The sequence below is a fragment of the Diabrotica undecimpunctata genome, chromosome 1 (assembly GCF_040954645.1).
Source record: "Diabrotica undecimpunctata isolate CICGRU chromosome 1, icDiaUnde3, whole genome shotgun sequence".
In the NCBI taxonomy this organism is placed as follows: Eukaryota; Metazoa; Arthropoda; class Insecta; order Coleoptera; family Chrysomelidae; genus Diabrotica; species Diabrotica undecimpunctata.
Genome location: NC_092803.1, coordinates 132,609,552 through 132,624,862, shown reverse-complemented (window position 1 = coordinate 132,624,862; position 15,311 = coordinate 132,609,552). Strand labels below are relative to the sequence as shown.

The window sequence follows — 15,311 nt, the reverse complement described above, 5'->3', positions numbered from 1 at the left end:
CACTACTGCTTGCTACATTTCAGGAACCGCCAGAGAACAATCACTGTTCGTCCTACAGACTTGGAAACCAACTGATCATATCTTTTCTCTCTCCTCAATCTCGCTAAACTTTTTCCTACATACTTATCCCACCTTTTTCAATCTCCGCCAATCAAAACTCGTCACAATTCCCCCATTTTTTCATTTCGATAACAAACAAATTTTTACCTATAGTTATAAAATTTCCTAAAACTTATTTACAAATAATATTTTCTATAATTCTTAAAACTAACAAAAACCTCTTTCTAAAATCTCTTCTATTTGTCTCTAATCACTGCATTAATGTGGTTCAATTGTCTTTGGATTTCACTTAAAATTATGCGGGTCACTCAAGTATAACAAAGAAATAATTTATGCAAAGCTTACATTTTGTTTAGTACAGGTAATCCAAGAATTTAATAACTTTCCTTCTTAGAAATGTTTGTTGGATATTATCCTACTTATCTGAATTATTTTAATGTTTTTGAACTTTGAAATATTTTTAAACAAACCAATATTTTTCTCGATTTTACATATCATAACAATATATATATATATATATATATATATATATATATATATATATATATATATATATATATATATATATATATATATATATATATATATATATATATATATATATATAAGAATAACAAAAAAGAAGTACTTGTGACTCGTTTGGAACAAATATATAACTGTTTTGGATGGGTTGGAGTCAATAAAAGGGCTATTGGTTAACTATTTTTTTAATCTCGAGCTTTCAATTGTGTTTACAATTATTATCAAGAGCTAAAAAAGACAAAATATCTTACAAGGTTGAACTAAAAAGAAAAAACAATTTTTGTTAACTTACCAAATAAAAATTTGTTTAGTAAGTAAAAATTACTGCTAATACATCTTCAAAATATTAAATATAAAAACGTTTTAATCTAATAAATGTTTCTCCGAAAATTTTTATAATTTTGAAAACATTTTTTTTTTAATACAAAAATAATTGAATTTATAAATAAATTTGCTATTTTAACTTATTTATAAATTCAATTATATTTGTATTAAAAAAAAATGTTTTCAAAATTATAAAAATTTTCGGAGAAAACGTTTTTATATTAAATATCTTGAAGATGTATTAGCCCAATAGCCCTTTTATTGACTCCAACCCATCCAAAACAGTTATATATATTATATATATATATATATATATATATATATATATATATATATATATATATATATATATATATATATATATATATATATATATATATATATATATATATATATATATATATATATATATTGTTATGATGTGTTTTTTGTTTGAATGATGAGCAATGAGTATTTTTAATAATATAATATATATAGGGTTTTTATCGCGGTTCTCAAAGAATTAGCTTGTAACTACTTTTTTAAATTATCTTTATTATAACTATTATGAAACACACATATATATCTAATCTAGCCAATGTAAATTTAAAATAAACTATCTTTAAATTGATATTCTTATAAAACTAATTAAATTCTATAGACAATGTAAAATTTAAACAAACTATCTTCAAAATTGAAATTTTTATGACACTAACTAAATTATATTAACAAAATTTTGTACCTTTCTTTCACTGAATGCCTAAATGAACTGTTTTCCACTATATAGATTCTAATCATCACTGAATGTCTTCGTACTTCGGTTATCCTTGTTTTTGTGAAAATAATTTTTCCAATTATCAGCTTCTACCAATTTAAGATATAGTTTTCTTCACCAGCATTTATACACCACCAAGCAAACCAGCAAACACCATTTATATTTATTCTTCTTTTCAATATACCAATATCCAATTATTATAAGTTGATTTATACTAATCTCCAATCATAATATAATTTTAATTCCTTCCAATGTCCATCCAATATTCTTCTAATATACTTTTATAATCTTCAATAATTATTTGTGTATAATTATAAATGTGCATTAAATATATGCATAATTTTTAATCTTCATTTAACTCACTATATTAAACAATTTGACTATTTGTAACTGATTCACTGACTCCAACTAATCTTTCATATTTCTTACTAAACTTTTCTGACTGACTTCTTGAAAATTCTGAACAATTTACTTCACTAACTAAATGTGTCTACTAACTTTCATAATAAACTGGCCTGACTTCTGACTAAAAACTTCCATCTTGAATCCAAATCACGGGTATTTATATCTTTTTGGATATTCTAGAACCATCTGGTAAGAGATCATGTTCCAATTTGTTCTATTTCTTCGATATGGATGTTCTCGAAAAAATATCTGTTCCATCCACCGACATAATCATTATTCCAGAATATTCGACCGTAAACAATGGTCACACTCTGCACTCTGGAGAATTCGTTAATGTTCCATTGATAATTTTGTTGACATTTAGGCTTTTCAGATCAGAATAAACATTTAAATCATTAAATATATATAAATTAAACATTTTAAACTAACATTATTATTATAACCCCACTTTTATTAGTGGGGTTATTGTATTATGATTAATTTCTATCTGTCAATTTACTGTATAGTTGGTTGCCTATGCACATGGCTCACTTAAATATATTTACAACATTAAAATACAACTTTTTACACTTATTATATGCTAATTTATTAAAAATGCCCTCACATAAATATATTTTTATTAAATTCTCTAGTATATAACTTCTTAAAATAACCAAATACTTGTTATATCTAAAATTATCTAGTATATAACTTACAAATTAATTTTTTAAACAATACCTTTCTTTCTCCTATATCATATCAATATATATATATATATATATATATATATATATATATATATATATATATATATATAGATAACACAGTTTGGATTTAGAAATATGCTGGGGACTAGTAAGGCACTTCTACGAATACTCCTTCAAAAATACCTACACAACTCTGCATGGATGAGAACACTGTCTATTCAGAAACTATTATGCCATAAACGCTACACAACGAAACATCAGAAGTAGTTCTAAAGCAAATTACGATTAATAATAATTTACGATATGCGCACGACATAGTATTAGTGGCAAAAATTAGAACAATTTTAACCTTAAATGAAACTTTAAAACTTAATAATGAATCTTTTACTTCTTATGTGCACCGTAACTTCCAAGAATTAGTTATTAAATTATCTTAATATTCATTATGAAAATAAATATTTTAAAACTAAAGCATTTATAATGTTTATTTACATCTATTTCATCTTTTTTTCTCTTTATTTTCTGTCTGTAATTCACTTCCGCCACGCTAGCTTTTACAGTTGCCGTTTGACTTTTCTTCGTTTCATTCTCAGCTTTAATATAGGCCAGAAGAATAACTATTTCGAAAAATTCCAAAAAAGTTATCTTATATTTTATACCACTAGGTTCGCTGTTTTTAAGTGTTGGGCATATGATACTAATTGTTTCTAAAATAACTTTTTCTCCAAGTACTCGAAAGGTGTATAAAGTATTATAAAATTTGTCCTGTTTGTATTCAATCTCCTCACTTTCTTTGCTGCTAATTGGTTCAAAATCTAAAATAGTAAAAAATCAAATTAAAGGATGAACATATCTTATATGTATCCTGTTATATTATGTGCTTTTTAAAGAAATTACGAAAAAGGTAATTAAAAAATTTTTAATACAGGGTGTCCAGAAACTCTTCTGACAAAACGAAGACAGGAGATTCTTCAGATAATTTTATGACAATTTAACCCAATTCACTTAGGTATTACGAAAATTCTTCCTAAGGGAGCTAGAGCTCTTTGAAGATGGCGCCTTGTAATTAGTTTTTTTAATACCTTTAGATTTTTGAATACCTATTTTATTTAGAAAAACGAAAACTGGTACGATTATTTATCAACCAGACTTGAAGCGATTTCATCAATTGCAGATTTCTAGTACCGTCATAGGCATCCGTTTTGGATAGGTCAACCGTTATTTTAACGCATAATTTTTTTGTCTTTAACTTTTAGTCATAAAAGTTAAATATTTATTGCACTAGTTAGCTTTGAACAGTCAACAGAAGTATAATCTACGTTTTTCATTGTTAAATTGTTATCAATTCGCGAAGTTTATCTTTAATTTTTTACTTTGTGCCATTCAAACACAACAATTTTAGTTCAACAAAAATGGTTTTTACTAATAAGGAATACGAAATAAGATGTAATGGTCTAGCAGCACAAGGTAGATGCGCTAAAAAATTTCCCAATCGTGAGCATCTCAGTCACTCAACATTCACAGCTCTTCATCAACGATTAAGAGAAACAGGTTGTGGTCCCAAAAAATAATGAAACAGAGCGACATAATAATGTAACAGCAGCAAATGAAGATGTTATTTTAATGGAAGTTAAGAAAAATTCAGAAATTAGCATTTAAAGACTATCTGCAATGTATCCCATAATTTCAAAATATTCCATAGGAAGGAGAAAATTTATATCCTTTGCATTTTAAAAAGGTACAAGTAATGCTAAAAGGATATTTTCCTGCTCATAAAGAATTCGTTAGATGGTTATAAAATCTGAAAAAATTTAAATGAAAATTTTTTTAGATACATTTTGGTTTGCGACGAAGCTACATTTACAGAAAATGGAATTTTTAGTATAGATAATGCACATTATCATTCTACGTTAATGACAATCTTTACGATGTTTAAGAAAGCATCAGCATAGGTTTATCATAAACGTCTGGATGGGAGTAGTTGAGTATTATCTATCTACTTGGACCTGTGGAATTGCCTGCCCGTTTAAATGGTGCTGATTACTTAAATTTCCTGCAAAATGTTTTACGTGATTTGTTAGATAAGGTGCCTTTAAATATTCAGCAAAACTTATGGTTTCTACGTGAAGGCTGTCCAACCCACTTTAATAACGTAATAACTACGAAGACCACCGAATTGGAAGAGGCGGTCCAGTTGCTTGGCCAACATGGGCGTTTGAATCCTTGCGATACTTGTGTTTGAGGATACATAAAAGCATTTTTTATTCCATTTTGATACAAAATCCAAATAACTGCGGAATTTTTGCAAGAATTCGGCGTCCTCTAAGCAAAATGGTAAATTTATGCATAGAGACTAATGGTCATCACATTGAGCATATTTTATAACTATCTACCGTTGATACTTTTATTGCAATAAACACTTTATTTTTAAAACCCATAAATAAAATTTTGTTTTAATTTGATTTTTTGCTTCCTTTACCAAACTTTTTATCTCTTAATAGTTTAACTTCGCGATCTTCAGATGAAAACTGTCAAAGAAGAAATTGCCAGTTACTCCCAAAAATATGAAAGACGACTGCAAAACCAACCCAACAGGCTAGCGAAGAACCTTATGAGGCCCCAGGCAAATAGAAGGCTAAAACGTCTTGCTCCAAGCGATCTCCCAACAAGATTTTAAACTTTTAAATTGTCGGATCGGCGGACTAAAGCACATAAGTCAAAATTTGTCAAATTTGGTTTTCTACATAAATGATCGCATTTCGGTCTGACTCATCAATTGACCAAAGCACATAAGTCAATCTACTTCCTTTATAACCACACTGAAAATTGTACCTTTTCAACATACACTTACATTACAGTTCTAATACCGACTAAATCACATAACTCGACTTATGTTATAAGGTACCTAAACGAAATGGCGTCTGTATTGTATATATGACTTATAATGAAATTGTAAGATATGTAATTCACCTAATAAACTCAGGCATATTATACACAAATCGTAGTTGATTCTACAAGGTCAAACGTTCTTAAATTTCAGATAAACACAGGTCTCAGCTGTAGCTGTAGTCTCACATAACATTTTGTGTGCGAATGTGGTGATATTGCATATAGAACATTGTTTAGCTAAGTTATAATAGTTATCGTTAAACAGCGGCATGTTGGGACAAAGAGCCAGACATTTGGTTAAAATGTGTTTATCTAAAGGAAATAACGAAAGTAAGTATTTTTATTAGTATGTAATTATTATGTACGTGTGATTGGATTTCTTGGATTACTAATGAATGAATCATGCAGCAATAGAATGCTAATAAAACATTGTACGATTATTCAGTACACAGGTTAATATCATATTATGATTGTTAGTGCCATGTCGATTTTTAATTTACAACTTCTAAAAGGAATGATTTTATTTTAGAAAATTTACAATAGGTATTTTTTTATATTCTAGCTCTCGTTTAACTCTAGAAAAATTTACTATTGGATATGTTTGTCGTTTCTTATAAATTTTGAACGGTTTAGAAGTCTTTTACATTGATAATAATTATATCGTAGCAGAAATTTGTAGGGTTGTTTGTTAACAGGGGTATGCCGATATGTTGTAATTATTTTTTTTTTTTTTTGTTTTAGGAGGAGAAACAGAAGAAACCTCATCAGGTGGTTTTGCTAAATGTATTGAAGAAGGAGAAACAGAAGACACCTCATCAGGTGTTTTTACTGAATGTATTGAAGAAAGTATTGAAGGAGGAGAAACAGAAGAAACCTCATCAGGTGGTTTTACTGAATGTATTGAAGGAGGAGAAATAGAAGAAACTTCATCCGGTGTTTTTACTAAATGTAATGAAGAAAGAGACTTTTCTAGTGATGATTCGACAAAAGATCCTCAGTATCAACCGTCGGCCGATGACTCAACGTCTTCAGATGAAGAAACCGTGGAACAGCCCTTACATCCGCCACAACTTAGCACTAACCCTACACAATCACGTATATTGAAAAAAGAAAAAAAAATTAAACGTAACTTAGGTCTGGAATATAAAACGCTTTAAGGGAAAGTAATACCCGAGAGACGAGTTAAAGAGTTAACAGTATGTCGAATGAAATGCAAAGAACGATTATCAGCTGAGATACAGCAAGCTATATTTACAGAGTACTGGAAATTTGGATCATATTCCAAACGTGCAGCATTTATGGGATCATTAATGGAAATTCAAGATAAAACTACAGCAAGACAGCGCACACTTGATCCAGCAAAGGAAAAGTTTAGACTGAAAGCTTACAAATATTTTTTGCTTGTCAATGGTAGTCGTCAACCAGTTTGTCGAGGTTGTTTATTAAAGATTTTGGATGAAAGTGACAACTTCATAAAGACAGTGGCATTAAAAAAAGAGCATCTGTTGTTTGTACACAGACTGATGATATGCGTGGCATTAATTTCACACCTAAACATACAATTTCAGATGAAAAACGAGAGGAGATAAAATCTCATATAAAATCATTTCCATCCTATGAAAGCCATTATACAAGAAACACTACTTCGAAGAAATATTTACCATCCCACTTAACATTACGAAGAATGCATGAACTGTACAAACAATGCCACAAAAATCCAGTTTCTATCAAGATCTATGGACAAGGATTCCACAAAATGAAACTATCATTTAAAAAGCCTAGAATTGACACTTGTTTCACTTGTGATAAATTTCAAATGCAAATACAACTTTGTACAGATGAACAATCTAAAGCCAAACTTGTTGGTGAACACGACAGGCATAAAATATCAGCAGATCAGGCATATCAGGAGAAAACATTTTATACACAACTAAGTAAAGATGACATCACAGTGCAGACTTTCACATTTGATTTACAACAGTGTCTGCCGACACCATCATTAAGTTCCTCAGTTGCTTTTTATAAAAGACAATTGTGGACTTACAACCTAACAATACATGACAACAGAACTGGAAAAGCCTTGTGCTATGTGTGGTACGAAACCATTGCTGCTCGAGGGGCTAACCAAATTGCCTCCTGTTTATACAAACATTTGCAGACCTCCTTATCGCCAACCGTAAAACACGTCATCTTCTACTCTGACACATGTGCTGGTCAAAATAGAAACTCCCACGTAAGTGCAATGTTCACATGGGTTCTACAAACAATCAATATCGATACAATAGACCATAAGTTTATGATACCGGGGCATAGTCATCTAGAAGTGGACACCGATCATAGCATAATTGAAAAGAAAAAGAAAAAAAACCGAAATACAGATTTACCATTCCCATGACTGGATGCAGCTAATAAAATCTAGCAGTCCCAAATTTGATGTAGTTCATATGAAGATAACAGACTTTTTAGATTTTTCTTCTCTTCTTAAAGGTCCGTTGTAAAGATGTAAATAATGAACAATTTAAATGGCTACAGACAAAGTGGTTAAGGTACGAAAAATATTTTGGTGTTATTTTATTCAAAGATTGCTTACACAGAGATGTGCCATTTAAATCCTTAAATCTGAAACGTAGAGGATCTGCTGCGATCCCTGATATAATATCCGTAATTTCTAATCAGCCAATGCCAATTTCTAAGGAGAAAAGAAACGACTTGTTGTCACTGCTGCCTTTGATACCAGATATTTTTCACCAATTTTATAAAGACTTACCTTCAACAGAAAATTTGCGTAACACAGATCCAGATATTGCGGAAGATGATCAAGAACCCGAATTTTAAACAAACTATGTTAATAATATGTATAATTTTGTAGAAAACTTAAATACATAAGTCATTCTGTTGTATTGAATCAATGAACATAAGTCAAATAAAATACTTTCCAAGTGTTTTGTATTATGTTTTATTGTAGTAATAGTTTGAAGCCAAGAAAGTAACTTATAACACACAAAAATTATTTGTTACCTAATTGTCAATAAATCACAAATTACTTTTTTGTGTATCCTGAAAAGTAACCTATTTTGACTTATGTGCTTTATTCCGCAGACCCGAGAATTTAAATTTTTTTTTATTTATTATAAACATTACATACAAATAATTCTGTCACAAAAATTATGACTTAATAGTTTATTGTCACTGGACAGTCTCCTGCAAGTCTCTTGTAATCTAATTAAACAATTTACTTATTGTAATCCTTATTACAGATTGTAAATAAATGGGATGTTAAAAAAAATAGTTTAACTTTTATGACAAGAAGCGAAAAAATTTTAAATCGATTTTTTTAGAAAACAGTACAGGCCTAATGTAAGAGTACCTTTTAGTATTTAGATATCTAAACATTTAATTATCTAGTATCACAAATACTTAAATGCTAAAGACAAAAAAGCTATGCGTGAAAATAACCGTTGATCTACTCAAAACGGACGCCGGTACTAGAAATTCGCACTTGATGGTATCGATTCTACTCTGGATGATAAATAATCATGCCAGTTTTTGTTTTTCTAAATAGAAACTAAAAGAAAAATTAAAGAAATATCTGTTACTTTCTATGTGCACCGGAAGTTCCAAGAATTAGTTGATAAATGATCTTAATATACATAATGAAAATAAATATTTTAAAACTAAAGCATTTATGTTTATTTACCATTTCATCTGTCATCTAAAGCGCTATGGAAGCATTTAAAAAAAAAACTAATTACAAGGTGCCATCTTCAAAGGCCTCTAGCTCCCTTGGGAAGTATTTTTGGACTACGTGAATTGGGTTATATCGTTTTAAAATTATCTGAGGAATCTTCGGTCGTCGTTTGTCACGAGAGTTTCTGGATACCCAGTTGCCATCTAGAGCCCATACAGAGACATTGTCTCAGGGTCAGCAACCCCACGTATAGTCACTATAAAATCATTAAATAATTTTAAAAAATACTTAAAACACTAACATCGAATTACTAATGGAATTGGTATATAGAATAATAAAAGACCATAAAGAAATTTAATTTTTTTATAAAGCAAAAAATTTTATGAATTTTAACGAAAACAGGTATTTACCATGCAAATACATTATTTGATGTCCTATTGGAACAGCATTAAACCCATTCCTCAGAGTTGTATGTGTCTTTGCTAATGAATTAATTGCGTAATAACAAGGTGGATCTTCACCATCTTTCGTACAAGTTGCGTTTAAAAATGCTTTGACTGTCATGGGTTCACCAATGCTGACATATGTTTTATACATTGATTGTAGTGGCACAGTGTGCAAGTGATCTAACAGAGCAGTGTCTAAAAAATGTAGTCAATTAATAATTAGATTTAAGTGGCAAAATCAGAAATTAAATAATTTAATCTTAAATAATAATATAGCCTGCTAACTCAGTCTTGGAAGTTTTGACACAGTCGGAAACATACAAAAGAAAAATTTCTACCACACCTATTAGAGTCTATTTTTTGCAACTGGTAGCTAGCAGGCAAGGATGCAATTTAATTAAACTCAGCCTGTGAGACATGCTCACCCCTAAGAATTACGTTCGGGTGTAACAATTCATTGGAGCGAGGTGTATTAACTCGAGTGAAAACAGGAGTCACTCCACCGCGCTCCAATGCTCCAGACCATCCCTTTTCCTCTAGAAGTCTCTGATCCGCGATAGGGGCACAACTATCAGCCAAATGCTCTTCATGTGGGAGTCCTGGGTAATAGAACTCCAACATGGTTTCCTAACCGAATAAAACTCAGGACAGCGCATTGTCGCTATGATCCTGTTATCTTAATGTGGCTTATCCGCGAACTAAAAATTGCTTACTTGGGCCTCAAGTCTCCGCTCTGAGCTAGGTTCAGTTCGGAGACTCGGTGCTCAAGGGGTTGGGCCCTACGTGCCTGGGTTTTGGGGTTTTTGTTAATTTCTTTTTATTGGCTGGCGCCGGTTTTTGTTAGTATTTTTTTTTTATTTTTTTGGTTGCCTAGGCCGTTTTTTGTGTTTTTTTGTAGGTTGCCTGAAACAAAAAAAATTAAATTAATAAATGTTTATATTATAATATTGAAAAAATATGACAATATAAAATTTGTCCACTTAAATCAACTGGGCTCACGCTTTTCGTTGCGGTTGTCCACGAGTTTTTTCGAGCTACGAACTGTCTTCTTAGTGTGTTGTTTTGTTATTTTTGTATGTTTTCTCTCTGGTGTTTTGTTTTCTCTCTGGTGTTTTGTTTTCTCTCTGGTGTTTTTATTATTTTCTCTCTAGTATATGTTTGGTGTTATTCGATTATTGGTTGTTTCGTTGTTTTGTGCTTCCATCTATGAAAAGTGTCATACCTCATCATCTCTCGCAATATGTGACTTGGATGATTCTCTATCTCTGCGAACTTTGTTCTTGCTTTTTCTTTTATGATCTCAGTCACTTTGATTTGCTGCAATTCTCTGAAGAGATCTTTCTGCAACGTATCTCGGACGTTGGCTGCTTCTCTTAGGCTGCTGTTGTGTGTATTTTCTTTTTGGATGTATTGTATATGTGTCCCCATGCAAGAGATGCATATGTTAGTATAGGAAGAATTATACTGTTTATTAGTCTTACCTTTATTTTCATTCTTAGTTTACTTTTTCTTCCTGCTAGGCCTCTTATTGACGCTTTAAGCGTCTTACTAAACGTTAAGCCTTTGTCCATAATTACTTCGAGGTATTTCGCTTCGCTTTTCCACTTGATGGGGTTGTTTTGTACAGTAACTTGTTCTTCTGGTTGCTGGTGCCTCTTTTTGAAAAGTACAGCCTGCGTCTTTTCGAAGTTTAAAGCTATGTTCCATTTTAAACTCCATTCTTCTATGTCGTCTAATGCTGTTTGTAGGTTGTTTACCGCGATGTCTATGTTTCTATATTTGGACGCTATCACTGTGTCGTCGGCATATAGACTTAGTAATGTACCTGGTGTTCTAGGTATGTCTGCTGTATATATTGTGTACAGTAGAGGTGACACGGTGACAGTACCGCCCTTTGTGGTACTGGAAGCTAGTTACAAATGCAAATCTTTAAATAGGTCATAAGTCATAAGAGTTACCGTCGATGCCATAAACCATTGCCTTGCGGATCAAGTTAAAAGAAATAAGCTTTTTTTTTAAAATTAGTTAGAATTATACATTAATTTATTTAGTTAAATATAGTTTAAAAAAAGACCCCATGAAATTAAAAACTCTCAACATTTCACTAATAATAATAAGAAAATAGAAAGCACGAATTTTGTAAAAGTTTTATCTCAGACAGATAATTGCTTGTATTTTCTTTCCGCTCTTTAATTTTTTCTCGAAGCAACTTCTCGCTTTTAACATTGGTACTATTGTTGTATTTATAAGGCCTATACTATGAAATTCATAGAACACTTTGTCTCATTCGAGGATAATCATTTATTTGACTTTGATTATTATGACAAATCATCTTTAGGGTAATCATCAATCTGCCTACCTACCGACCAAGTAGGAAAGTTTCGAAGAATTTGATACCGTCTGTGTTATCAGTTAGCAGTTTAGTCCATGCGTTAAGATGGCATCATAGTTTTAATTTGTTGTTGCTAAACTTAAAACCGGCAACATTATCTGAGAAACAAAAATATTGTCTTAAATGTTTATAACACCATTGTTCATTAATAGACAAATATATAAAATGCACATATTGCATATTTTATGCAAATATCTGGAGATTTTGCATAGTTTTACAAAAATTGCAGAAAATGCATAAACATCAATTTATTTCGAATTGCGGATTTTAAATAGTATTTATCTAACCGTTGATATTGGTATGACTAAGTAACTGGAAATTTCAAGTTTATTTTATTTCCATATTTCAGTCTTCAGTATTACCGATAGTACCTATTGATACTACCCAATATTCTTGGTATAGTTGTAGCAGGTAACCGATTATACTCCCGTAATAAAAGGGTGTTTCAAACGTTTATTGCGTAGGGAATAAATAAAATTTCCTTTTTCCAATTCATTTTTTTCTCAAAAGTGAAAGTGAAAACTTAAGCATCGCCAGTCAAGCTTGTTTAATTTGTTACCTATTTTGATTTTTAAATGCCGAAAATAACTAGTGTCGCTACTTGGATTAAACCTTACAAAGAGCTATCTATGGATATGGATAAAATTTATTGTTCAGTTCGTGGAAAAGTTGTAAGTACTAAATATTTAATTTAGTACTTTAATTTAGTACTTTAGTACTAGTGTTTAATTTATTATTTGAAGGCCACAGGGAAAGAACTTGAAAAGTCCAATTTTTGACATTTCTCGTTTTTAATATGACGTTGTAGCTTTAATTACATAGTTTCTAAGAGTAACACAATACAGAGTAATAACTTGATAAGTCAAAAGATTTAGAAAGTATTTGAAAAAACCCTGTACAGGAAAAGAACTTGAGATGTCCATTCCAAACAGGGGAAAACGTTTGTAAGTCCATGTAATCCTAGTAGTTGGCAACATTGGCATGCGACATGGAATTATATTGTAAAATGTTTTTTATGACAATGTTTCATTTGATATATTTTGCATTAAAAATATATTTGCTCTATTTCCGTTTTATTTTTTACAAAAAATAGACAGCCAATGATTTTATAGGAAAAAAACGTGATAAGTCCTTCTTCGCAGGGGAAAAACTTTTTTAGTCCATGTAGATGAATAAAACACAATTGATACCTAAATATGCGATATAAATTTAAAAAACGTAAAACAACCAATATAGCAAATTTTTATCTTTTTATTACTGATTAATTGTTAGATGTATTTTAACATAATCACACAGTTTTAAACTTTAAAAATGTTCTCCTAAAAATATGTTATTTAAAACATTTTAATGATTGTATAAATTAACGTTAATAAAACGGGAATAATATTATTAAATTTTAATATAACACCGATGCCTATTTATGCATATTTTATTATAAAATAAATAATTTAACTAATGCTGAAATATCAGTGACGCCTATGTAATAATCGTGCAGTTACTTAAATGGAATTTCTTCTCTTGGTGCGTTTAGGGTAAGATAATAAAGGAATCGGTTCTTACTCTGGTTATTTATTTTAAAAAATTAATTACATATTGCATGCGAAAAGAAATTTCAGATTGGTCAATATGTCAGAACTGCATCACATTTAGACAAAAAAGACAGAACTAAATCTAGAGAAAAATATCAAACTTCGGTTTTTTAGTCTTTTCGGTCAAATATACCGCTTTTAAAATTATCCAGGTAAAACAACTTCTTCTTTAAAAAAAAAATTGTAAATTGAATATTCCAAGTGAAAGGACTCTAGAGGGAAACCATGTCAACTCGTTGTACTCGTCAGTAATAGATCATATAAAAACTAATATTAGTGACAATTACTTCTACGTGTGTATTGATGAAAGCACTGATTCGTCAAGAATACATATCTAATTTAATTATTGGTGTTTTATGCCATCAGATATTACCAAAATCCTATTTAATTTCAAGCAAGCAATTGGAAAAAACCAACTTTTCTTCCTGCAGCTGTTTCAAGCCATAAATCATTGCTTCTTTTATCCGATGCTGCACTACATAATATGATCAGGGCAGGACAAATTTTAAAAATATTTTATACTAACTTAATACACCTTACTTGTTTAGCATATGGAGTGAAATAAGTTTGCGGAAGAAATTAGAAAACAGTTTCTTTTGTAAACTCCCTGATATTAAGCATAAACGATTATTCCTCAAATCTCCTATAATAATTCAAGTTTATACAAAAATGCTTCCAAATATTCCACTTCCATCAGAACCTGTTGTAGCACAATGGGAAAGATGTTTGAAAGCCGCTTTTTTTTTCAGACTATTTAGTTCAGTCGTCAAAGATTTGACCATTAAAATTAAAACGAAAAAGCAGAATTATGCCGAGAATATCAATTTTGGGACCCCAAAAAAGTTGCAAAAAAGTTTACCACCTTTACTCCCGGGCTTCCCCCTAAAAGCCCCCTCGTAGAAGGGTAAACCTCAAAAAAATCGATTTACCAAGAACCTGTAAGCCGTAAAAAAATGTTTTAAATAAAAAATGTAGTTAAGATAATTTTGAACACAAATGTTAATTGGCACTTTTTTCGTAGAATGAACGGTTCTCTCAGAAATATCGCTTTCTTGAGCAATTTTTGTATTTTGCCGCTAATGAAGTCAGTTTTTATAAATCTGGTCAATAAATAAACGTTGCGCGATTTTTTCTCTTTTTTAAATTCTCGTGTGATCAATACAATTTATCACTTTAATTGACCAGTCATTGTGAAATTTTGATTTTTTTAAACCAGTCTTCAAAACATATAACATAAAATGTTAATTTTGAGTTAAGAAAAAACAACCTATATTGGACAATTAATACAGGAGAGATTGTTTGTTAGCGAAAGCAATATTTAAAGATTTTTGAAATTGATGAAATTTATATTTAGATGAAACCTAACTAAATGAAAATCATAACATTTCAAAAGTATAGGAATATAAAAATATTCCAAGTTTTTCTAGAACGATATTCTATTGGTTTAAATGCTACCTCAGGAAAGGGTCGAAGAATAATTGTCACGCGAATGGTTAATACGTTTTAAAATCCACTAAGGATTACCACAAAGAAATAAACTCCGATGTTTTTGAGGA

General features: G+C 30.3%; 1 protein-coding gene across 1 annotated transcript in view; it reads right to left on the bottom strand.

The window, feature by feature from the left end:
• Positions 1-3,174: 3,174 nt before the first annotated feature.
• LOC140435181 (uncharacterized) overlaps positions 3,175-15,311 on the bottom strand; it is a 60,080-nt gene continuing 47,943 nt past the window's right edge. The window contains exons 13-14 of the mRNA XM_072523958.1: positions 9,739-9,969; positions 3,175-3,566 (exon numbers count right to left, since the gene is read on the bottom strand). Of these exons, the coding sequence (XP_072380059.1) occupies positions 3,175-3,566; positions 9,739-9,969 (623 nt within the window). The remainder of the gene's footprint in view (positions 3,567-9,738; positions 9,970-15,311) is intronic.